We start from the raw sequence: 11,512 nt of genomic DNA on the forward strand, positions 1-11,512 counted from the left end.
CAACAAAACACATAAAACCTACTCTATAGTAGATCACTTTCTAAAAAATCTATCTGTTAATTAATCTTTAAAGTTTAACATGCAAGCCCTTTTACACTTTTGACCACTGATTACAGCAAAATAAAAATAATATGGAACCTGTATTATGAAATACAAGAATAGATATTGATGTATATTACATCCCACAATATATTATTTTAAGAAAACTGCTTTCTCTACTCTGTAGATTAACAAATTTGCCTGTTTCCAACAAAATGATTAAAGGAATTAGTATTTTGAGTAAATTACATATCACAGTAAATTATTTTGAGAAACTTGCTTTCTCTGACCTTTAGCTCAACAAATTTGTCTATTTCCAACACATTAATTATAGGGAAATTTTGAAAATCACAGGAAACAACTGTTTTCACTTTTTTTTCAAGAACATCAGTCTTAACACTCTGAACCTTTTACAACTCCAGTAATATCTCCCACTTGAAAGCTTCTACTCACTTCTAGCAAACAAAATTACCAATCCCACTCTGTAACACATATTGAACAAACAATTCTTAAAGAAAGAAAAGAGCTTAACTGACTAAACTAATAAACCTTGTAAACATTTTGCTAAATGTTTAGATGGGATAAATAACAAGAGTTTAATTGATTCTGAAGAAGACTTTAGGCAGTATTTATTTTGAATACTGTGTCCAATGTTTGTCTCACAATAAAGCTAATAAAGTGAATGCAATAACAAGAATAAAAAATTACTAAATAATAAAATGCTGGGATTAAAAACTTTGAACTATTAGTAAAAATACCTGGATCTAGGCTTCAAAATATATGATAATTTTGGATAAGTAGTTTAAAGCTAAAGTTTTAATTTTGACCTAAATAAAAAAATACCATGGCAAGTGCCACCGGTATAACAACATACAGCAAGAGTAAAGTCTGTTTAATTTTGAAATCCTGTGGACTATTAACATTCTGTTCTATTTGCTATTAATTTTTGTCACTGTTAATGGCATGCTGCTTAAACATATATGATGCTTTTATCTCACTATTCATTTACATGTAGCTATTTATAGTATTACATTGTATTTAAATATCTTACATGTACTTATGGCATTATTATACATATAACTTAACACTGTTGAACAAAGGTATATTTGAAATCCACTTTTATACAAGTTTATGGGCTTTACCAGAATGTATACATGTCTTCTTATGGTGTTGAAAGATTAGATTAATAATAGGCACATCAGTTATTTGAGTGGTATGCAGTTCAGGCTATATTAAAACATTTTATAATATTTTGAAATTAGTGTCTCAAATTCAATACGGTAAGAAACAATCAAGAGTTCTGTACTTCAGAAAATACACAGAATTTGTCAGTCTTGAGAGAGAATGCCAAACATATTCTTATACACTCATTAAAATTGTCCAACAGGTTTCAAGTGATTGCTGGGACTGTGAAGTAGAGACATGTTCAAATGCTAGCTAAAAGATCTACGACTTTAGTTGTGACAGTAAATATATATCCACATGATGACCTAAGCAATCTCTTGGTACTGATCATTGGACAACCTTGGTGACCATCTAACATAAGTAGTAACACATAGATGATTATATAGCATAAACTCTCAAGACATGTACAAATTATAACACAATACCTTTTATAAGTTTATTACACATCACATGTTAAATTTGATACAATGTTCACTAGTTTCAACTAGTTCTCATATGAGCAATGTAGTTTAACTATATGTAAACAGACTGTCCTCACGGAGTATATTTCAAGTTTCAATAATTTTTTTTATTATTGCTACAATTACTTACAACAGTGTTTGCCATAACCACATTTATGATATCTTTAAAGTTTCATATCACCAAAAATGCTATTACTATTATAAATGTAGGCCTACTTAGACCTCAAAATCAATTATTTAGGGATGTGGAAACTTTACAGTACTATATACTTGTAACTGCAGATAATTAAAAATCAGAAATGTAAATTTTAAGTAACTGATTAAACAACAAAGCACATATGTGTAAACAATCTTCCAAAACACTTATGAAGTATACAGAAAAACTAAAAGATTATCATACAAATAAATGAAAACTATTTTTTTGTGATGTTTTGTACAGACATCCTTCATCAAGTTTGAATGATATAGGTCTACAGTACACTGTGTAATGTTTGCAGGGGGTATAAGTAAACTCACAGGGGAGTATTGCATTTATTTACATATGTGTATGATAAACTATTTATTTATCTGAATATTTACTTCATAGCTCATTCTATGCATCCACACCAAAATGAATTGAAATATATATGCTATATTTCTTCTTACTCGTATTGCAATACATTAGTATACATGATTCACCTGTCCAAATGTTTTTTGTTTTTTTTTACTAAATGAATAAAAAAAATTCAAAATGAAATACTAAACAACTGTCCTCCTTGTGTTTTGTTTAAATAAGAGCTTAATGATGATGACAATGCTAAGCAAAGTAATAATGAAACAGTCCAAGGTTTATTTTCAGGGATAATTATTGTTTCTTGAAAAATATTATCATCATATAATCAATACTACTGCACATAAGGGTAGAGAAGTATTACTTGCCAAACATAATCTGCATAGTGTAAGCAAATGCTATATTGGTACACTTTCATTGTCATCTTGATGGTATTCCTCAGTCCACAGCTGTATTGGTACACTTTCATTGCCATCTTGATGACATTCCTCAGTCCAAGTTTCTTTTACACTACCTCTTCATTGAGGACAAATGGAAAAAGTCTGCAACAGTGTTTTGACTTCCCAGTCACTTTAATGCTATGCAGACAGCAGAAATTATCACATATTCAAAACAATGATTAAGCATACCCCCATAGTAGAATAATACCATAGCTGCAATTACCAATACAGTAAAATATACATATACTGGGGACAGACCAATAAAGTTCTCTTAGTTTTACAGTGAGAAAGTATTTGGTATATTTACTGCACAAAGCATAAAGTGGAATTATCACGCTAGAATTTTTTTTTTACATCTTTAAATTTTAAAAAGGAAGTCTGATTCTATGAGTGTCATGTGATATTGTACTACTAACAACTTACACAGCAATGACATATACACATGTTGCTTCATATTTATCACGATGCCAGAGTTCCACACAAGTTTTTCACACTAATTTTGCATTCTTCATTTGAACAGTAATAAACAGCACAAAACTTTCCACTACTAAATTTTACAATGTGTGTTCCAAACAATATGAGAATTATCTGAGCAAATTGACCACATGTGAAACAAACAAGCAAATGCTAAAATTTTTAGTGTTAACACTTTCACATACTCAATGGTCTAGGCTCAGCTTAATTTAGCTATAATCACTGATCTATACCAAACTGGATTGTGTATTGGCTAATGTTACTGTATCAACACTTCATGTAAAGCAGTAGCCCCACTGATTGTCTCTAAATTGTCCATTGTAATTGCATTAATGGCAAGGACATCCAAGTAAGTGATGAATAAATACTCACTTTCACTTAACTTTTATGATACTTTTTGTCACTTCACTATGACCATTTTACTTTATACATTGCTTGTTTAGTTTTTATAGTAACTACAAATAGAAAATAACAATGTAAATTGAAAAAAAAATACTTGTTTATAGAACTGACATTATTAAAATAAAGACAGCAATAAGTGACAATACTAGGTTGATGTACAGTGCTGTTTTATTAATAATGAAGTAAGAATTTTCTGAATAAATTTAAACAATTCTGCTAAAGAATAAACACACTGCAAATATCAATACTGAAATAATATAAAATAATCAAGTGCTGTAGTTATTTATCAATAAAGGATAAAGTTCTTTTTAGTACCATGTTAACACAGGTATGCTAATATAATACATGTACTACTGAATTAGATTAAGTTAATTTACAATATATTTATACATTTTATTACATTTAATGTCACAAATTATAAGTAGTTGATAGATATATTATATACAGTTGAATGTAAAACAGCACTCCATACACTCTCATACATCATTCAATTTGAAACTAATGAAATTAGTTTAGAAAGATTTTTCACCTGCAACCTATGAATAGTGGTATTTAGCAAGAATATGCAATTTTTTTTACATAACATACAAAAACACTTCATCAAATTGTAAACATGGTTATTTTCTCATGTACAAAAAACTTGAGTTTCTCAAAACAACTTTATACTTTCTGACATACTTTGATTACACTTGCTCTTTTCTTCACTAAACAAACTATTTATTGTTACAAACATTACAAGTTCCTCCAATTTTCATCCATCTATGCCTCCAAATAACATGTATGTGCTTTACTGTTTTGTGTCGCTGACAAGAGAACCAGAAATGTATCCAAAAACTGGTTTCTCACAGAGAAACTGGTGTTAGGTTTGGAGTATCTCCATAACCACGATTATTCCATACAGGCTTGTGTACTTCAAGACCATACCCATGCAATACACACATCCATAGAACCAATGGGATATACCACATGGTCTTTCTGTGACATGTAAAATAAACGTTTCATCTTAAACAGAACTTTTTAATTCATAACATGTGTGTAATGATTTATATGTAGATATAAGCTGTTAAATTACTGCAAGACAACTTAACAGCCACATACACACAAAATATTCCAGTAATCCTGGCTTACTTTCTATGTCAAAAGGTATTTCACAGAGAGTGAAGATTATGAAAAAAGTTTGTTTTATTTTTTTTTATAATTCCTGCACAGGTTACATTGCAGTCAGAAAACCAATAAAAGTTCTTTCATGTTGAGTTGCATACAGTTATTTGAAATATATAATTTTTTATTTGTATCACAAAAATTACAAATTTACTCTCTGAAAATTCTCTTTGGACTCAATTTTTAATCAATGGATTTCTGGAGTTAAACAAACCAAAAGGCCTATTAAATCTCAGGTTCCTGTCCTTTAAAACATAGCTTCACATCTTTGGTGCACACTTTTATGGCATCTTAAAGTTTTATTTTTTTCCCCTGCTATTGAATGCATAGATCCTTGCTGATTTCTCAAGTGGAACCCTTCTTGTTCTTGCAGTTAGTGCAAAATGGTAATGAACTATTATTTAATATATGCACCATTTCCAATTTTTTTCTTTTCATGTGCAAGTGTTTTGAAGGAGCTTTAGCACATGTCACAAATGAAGTAGACAATAGGTGGAAGTTTTCTAACAACATTTGAATATTGACACCCATTTCTTTCAACATGGAGAACTTACAACTTGGACCATCCATACAAGTGTCATGGTTGTAATCTCACCACTTGACAATTTTCGTAGATACATTCTCACCAAATGTTTTTGTTCTTCTGTCATATAATTAAAAAACAAATTTCCAACAAATATCTTCCAGTTGCTGTTCAGAAAAACAACCAAAAATACACAAACACCACTGGAGACAGGAGTTGCATTGTCTTGTGCATCAAGGTTAACATAGCCAAGAAATTTCTTTATATGTTTCCTAAAGGTCATTTCATCCGATATTAAAGTATAAGTAACTTCACTGTTTCCTTCATTTATTTACCACTTCTTATAATACATTAAAAGAAGAAATAAATGTAGTAAAACAAAACTGAAACTATTCCTCACAAAATCAGAGGCTTTGGTGGAATAAGATTGCAGTGAATGAATAATTTACTAAAGCCACTTTTGCTTTGCTTTTTTTAAGAAAGAGACAAAATATAAGTAATATTCATTACACGGGCAATATGCGTTATTACTTGACAACTGAAATTATTATATTTCTTATTAGCTTCTACAGAAATGATACATATACAAATATTTTTAAAAACAGCAGTAGTATCATATCATATCATGCTTAGTAAATTTACAATATTCTCACCAACTTCACAGACTTGTTATTCACTTAATAAGATACAGAATACATTACAATAAATATCTGATTTCATATATGCCAAAAATGTTTTGTTAGTTTCTTGACAGTTCTACAGACCTATCTGAAATAAGTTTATTTCTTTCGATTATTTAGTTGGCCTAGCATGGTGTAATGGTTAGGATGCTAAACTCCCAATCCAAAGGTCACAGGTTTAAATCTCTCAAGTAAGTTTTCCCTTTCAGTCATGGGGGCATTATAAAATGACAATCAATCTTATTATTCATTGGTAAAAAGTAAAGCCCAAGAATTGGTGGTGCAAGATACTAACTAGTTGCCTTCCCTCTAATCTATCATCATTAAATTAGAAGCAGACAACCCTTGTGTAGGTTTACCATAAATTCAAAACAAAATTAACTTAGTTTGTTTTGTTACAGCAAACTTTATGCATAACATGCATTGTTATAGCTTGCAAAAATCTACCATGCTGGCTAACCTTTGTAAAATATTACTAGGATTATGGCCAAAAATACTGCTAGTAGCAAGGTTACTCAACTAGTGAAACAATGCATTCTAGTCTTGAATGAAGTTTGTTTGTAATCTAAATATATAGCTTACTCTGTTTATAATTTATTATTACGTACGTAGCAACGAATTCAAATAAAACTTAACGGAGGGAAGGTCATAACTAGCACATTTCCATATTTGCACGGTAGCAATACAATCGTCAGGGTCCCTCATCTTGTTTGTTGTTGCTTTCTCTGGACGTGAACTATTACCGGGTAAACACACTACGTTTGGTCTTCATATGTCACATGTAACTTATTTAGGAACCTGAAATAACTAATATATAAATGGGCAATATTATAGACCTTGTTATTGATTTCAATGTCATCTAGGCCTATAAAAAAACAAAAAACAAGTATATAGCAGGTGCATGACAAAACAAAACAATGTCAGTTTTATAGTGATAGTGAGCTTGTGACATTCCTTGACTTTTATGCTTACTAAGGCTAGGGTTTTGTCACAGATAAGTATTTTAATTATGAAAATGATTAATTCATCGTAGCATGCCAGGGACAGCTTATGCTTATTTAGTTATAAGTTAAAAAGATATATCATACTGAGCAGAAATTGTATGCCATGAAAAAGATGTTATAGTGTGCACAGCTTTGAAGTTATTTTACCTCGCACTCCATGCATTCCTGGATTGAATGTGAACATCCTGGTGAACTCTGGCTTGACATCACTGTTGCAGTCCGATTCAGGAGTTTTGTTTTGCAAGCTGTCCTCTCCTTGACTTCTGATGTCTGTGAAGCCATCCACGGAAACACACTTGGAACTGCATTTGGTCGCAAACGTTTCACTTGAGGTTTATAACCTGAAAGAGAACTATTTATAAAAAATATGTTATTACTAAAATACACTTGTACATGTACATGTTATGATGTATAACTTTTACGTATTGACAACACTGGGTTCATTATGAAATCATGAAAGCTCTAGAAGCAAAACAAACAAAAAACTGCATAATGATGGTGGCAGGTGGTGTGTGTGTGTGTGTGTGGTGGTTGAGGTAGTAGGGGGAAGTAGTTGGTGTCATTGTTAGTTGTTGTTTTAATATACTGGAATGATAATTACCAAAACATGTTGCACCATAGTAGTCTGTTGGTACAAAGTGATTATGGCATATGACACAGTTTGGTCCAGGTTCCCACACATGAAACTTGGCTTTCGGATCAGCTTTTCTGATGGCGAGAATCCAGCGTTTTCGAACACTATCTCTTTCCTTACTGGTATTAGACGGAAATCTGTGCCCACCACGATTTTTGCACAAAGGAACGCAACATTCTATTTGCAGCATACTGTTGTTTTCTGTTAAACTAACACTGTCAAACACCAAAAACAACCAGACAACTGTACAAACAAATAGGACACTTAGACCCTCTTGACTGTGCTGTCGCTCTGTGATTACGTCAGAACTACGATAGTACGAGTCAACTGTTGAATATAAATTATAATAAAAATTTTCTCGTAATAAACAACCCAGTTTTCAACAATTTTAAATAAATACTTGAGTAATCAAGAGTGAATACTCCTAAAACTAAGTCATAATGATAGCATACCTTTTGTAAATGTTCAGGAAATGAAAACACATTGGGCAAGGCATTATCTCTCAGATGAACATTTTGTCCTGTTCTACAAAAATATTTTTCTTTAAAATGAACAGAGCACAACCTGGAGGCTTTAGTAGAATACCAAATGTCTCTCCAAATATTTGCAATCCATTTTTTCAGCAGTTCAGGTTGTCTCCATGGGAAACTGTATGGAATTTGAAAACCATTGACTGCACAGTTGCAAATACTACATCACATTAAAACTAAAAAGAAAACTCCAAGCTTAAATATGATATTCATAATATGTGCTTAAATGAAAAGTTCTACTTGGTTAATGACATTACTGTCATTACTACTTAGGCCTTACGAAGTTACACATCTAACAATGTAATTTATTTACACACAGAGGAAAAAAGAAAGAACTTACCAGTGAAATGGCACAGGGCCAGCTCTTGGTCCGTTGTGACAATTCCATGCCACACACATTGGCATTTCTACATTAAATACATGTTAACCTCTACAATACATCTTAACAATTTAAGTACAATAAGGGACCAACAAGATGAGCACTATATAACTTCCGGTGACTTCATGTAAACAGGTTAGTACTCAATCCAGTTCAGTATAATAATCAGTGATTGTATTACTTTAGCTATCGATTCTCATATTTTGTTAAGCGGCTTAAATTGATACTTAACCATCAATTTTAATATTTTGCTGAATGGTTCAAATCTATGTCAAACTGAAGCCAGTGAGCAGTCATATCATAGTCGAAACAAAAAGAGGTTTCGTCATGGCTCCTTCTGAATGAGGAAACATTTTTAAAAATAGAACAAGTTTGAAACAAATAAGAATGGAAAGTTAATGATGGTGAAAACAATAGACTTAACATTCATTTATTTTCTATTTGTTTATTTTGTTTATTTTGCTTATTTTAATTCACTTTTTACTTATTTATTAGATAAATATAATACATATTAAAATTGCAATATTTAGTAAAACTCTCAAGGTGTGTATTTAGGAAGGCAATCTCCAAACTTAGGGGAAGATGACAGTTACTGTGAAACGTTTCTAGTCAGGTTGATTGAACACATATGCTAATGATGTCACAACTTACAGCCCCTATCTGTACTAGGGGGCCCAAGCAAAGTTATGTTTCTTCCCCTTAAAAAACGTTTGAGAAACTTCATTCTTGAAACTCCTTGCTAATGCCGAACCCGAACCTTATAACAGGCCTACACTAGTAACCATTGTCTTTATAATTCCATTCGATTATAATGATTTAGTCACATTCACTTAGACATCCATTGCCATAAGCTTACTAATAGGTTTACAATCACCATTAAGAGTTAATACCAACATATTTTATTTGAAACCGTTTAGCTTCACCACTGCCCCATTTAGAAAGTCAGCATTTTCATGGAATAATACAATACCAGCCTCAGTTTTGTCATAACATAGTCCCTAATATGACCATCATTATCAGTTATTATTATAACATACTAATATTATCATAAATCACATGCACTAAGATGATTAACTCATGACCTATATTATTATTTGCTATTAGCATTATTGTCAACAAAGCACCTTAAATGAGAAGAAATTGCAATAAAAATAACATTATTATTATTATTAACATACACATGGTAAATGACAAACATAAGGTTTTTGCTGTTAAAAAATAACCTGCATAAAGTGTTGCCATTCAGGCCAAGCAACACAGAGCAGTCTTCTGTATCTACTGCAAGGAATCGAATCCCCATATTTTAACTTGTAAGTCTGTACATACAACAAAATCACAAGAGAAAAAATAAAAATAGTAAAAGTAATTAATATATAACTATATAGACATAGTAAAGAGGAAACAGTTGAGAAAAGGATCATTGTAATATTACAACAGATAATTATATGTTGGATTCTTTCACTATTCCCCCATTCGTACCTTTCTTTGCAAAGTACGTGGAAAACTAAAGATTGTTGGAACTGCACCCGTCTTAAGTTGAACGATTTGTCCAGTCTTATTTCACTCTTCAGTAAAATGGACAGAGCACAATAAGGAATGTGAATGTGGCTTTAAGTTATCATGGCACATGTTGATCACCCATTTCTTTGAGCATTCTGGATCACTTTTTGTGGGAAATCTTAAAAAAAAAAATTATCGTGGGTACAAACGTATTTATTGGTGAGCACTATATATGTTATTGAAATAATTTTAACAATCTTCTATATCATTCAATAAATTAAATAAGTTGCAATTTAGGGTGCAAAAACTATAAACCTTCCATTTTCATAAACTTATAAACAACAACAGTGAAGAGTTAAAATGTGAAAAAAACATGTTTAAATGTTTAAAACAAACAAAAATCTTTTAATGCGTCATGTTTTAATTTTAAGAGCTTAGTTACCACCATTTTTATGGAAAATTTTGTTAAGATACCTTTTCACCATCTTTATATAACATTTAACAAGCAAAATAGCCCCTAGTGACACAACGGTATGTTTATGGACTCACACCGCTAGAAACCGGGTTTCAATAGCTGTGGTGGGCACATCACGGATAGCCCATGGTGTAGTTTCGTGGGTAATTCCAACCAAACAAATTCAACTAGTAGATCTAGATCTAACGTAGGTCCTAAATCTTGCTTTCAGTCTTAATGAAGTCAACAGGTACAAAGTAATTTGGTATTCTAACTTGAACGATGCATGGCATCAAAATATTTAACTTGAAATCTGACCATGTTTTCAAATATCCAGTTATTTGATAGAAATGGGTTCCAGTGATCACGGATGTGGCATATATGGGCGTACTTAATGTCTAGTCCAAGTTAGACTTACAAAACCTAGATTTATACTTGCTATAACTTATTTAAGTGTAGATTATAAATATAACTTGCTCGACTTACCTATGAAATGTGATATTTTTCTTCTTGCTAACGATTCCTACCAGATTTTTACAGTTCAAAGCAGAACATGAAGGCATTTCACCCACTTTTTGTTGCTTATTTTCCTCTTTAATTGGATCACGTCACAACCTAACACACACGGATCTCGCTTTGAGAACCTCAATGTGGCCGCTAGCAACTTTCCGGTGACTTCACGAGAGATGCAGACGCACTAATTATTGTGCTTGATGCAAATTTAGAAATGGATAGTGTCAGCGCATAGCAATCATCCAAAGAGGATGTAAAATTAAGTAGTTCTAGGTATCTTGTATCGTAAATATAGGTTTTCTATTTTGAGTGTGTTATTTCAGCAATACATATTATTATTGGTTTTAAATGAAACTTGTCTCGTTTTTGTTTTTTTACTTTCTTTCAATAACACAATGACACAGGTTTGTAACTACGTGATACATGAAAAAGATGAAAGTGAAACACTTGAAAAGAGAGAGTGTGTGTTTTTCTTATAGCAAAGTCACATCGGGCTGTCAACTGAGCCCACCTGAAAAAAATTTAACTACTTTTATTTCGTACTAAATCCAATAAACTGTGTTCATTTACCATTAAATTTTGA

At 31.5% G+C, this 11,512-nt stretch overlaps 1 protein-coding gene across 4 annotated transcripts in view; it reads right to left on the reverse strand.

Annotated features, from left to right (window-relative positions):
* Positions 1-11,118, reverse strand: part of LOC143233881 (THAP domain-containing protein 3-like) — a 36,498-nt gene extending 25,380 nt beyond the window's left edge. For 2 of the 4 annotated variants that reach the window (XM_076470731.1, XM_076470730.1), the window contains exons 1-5: positions 10,903-11,118; positions 9,942-10,140; positions 8,006-8,201; positions 7,521-7,880; positions 7,067-7,260 (exon numbers count right to left, since the gene is read on the reverse strand). In XM_076470731.1, the coding sequence (XP_076326846.1) occupies positions 7,067-7,260; positions 7,521-7,743 (417 nt within the window). In that variant the 5' untranslated portion in view covers positions 7,744-7,880; positions 8,006-8,201; positions 9,942-10,140; positions 10,903-11,118. Of the gene's footprint in view, positions 1-1,768; positions 2,814-7,066; positions 7,272-7,520; positions 7,881-8,005; positions 8,202-9,941; positions 10,141-10,902 lie in introns of those variants that run through there. The other 2 variants (XM_076470733.1, XM_076470732.1) reach the window with 2 other exon arrangements.
* Between the last annotated feature and the right edge of the window lie 394 nt (positions 11,119-11,512).

The sequence above is a fragment of the Tachypleus tridentatus genome, chromosome 12 (assembly GCF_004210375.1).
Source record: "Tachypleus tridentatus isolate NWPU-2018 chromosome 12, ASM421037v1, whole genome shotgun sequence".
In the NCBI taxonomy this organism is placed as follows: domain Eukaryota; kingdom Metazoa; phylum Arthropoda; class Merostomata; order Xiphosura; family Limulidae; genus Tachypleus; species Tachypleus tridentatus.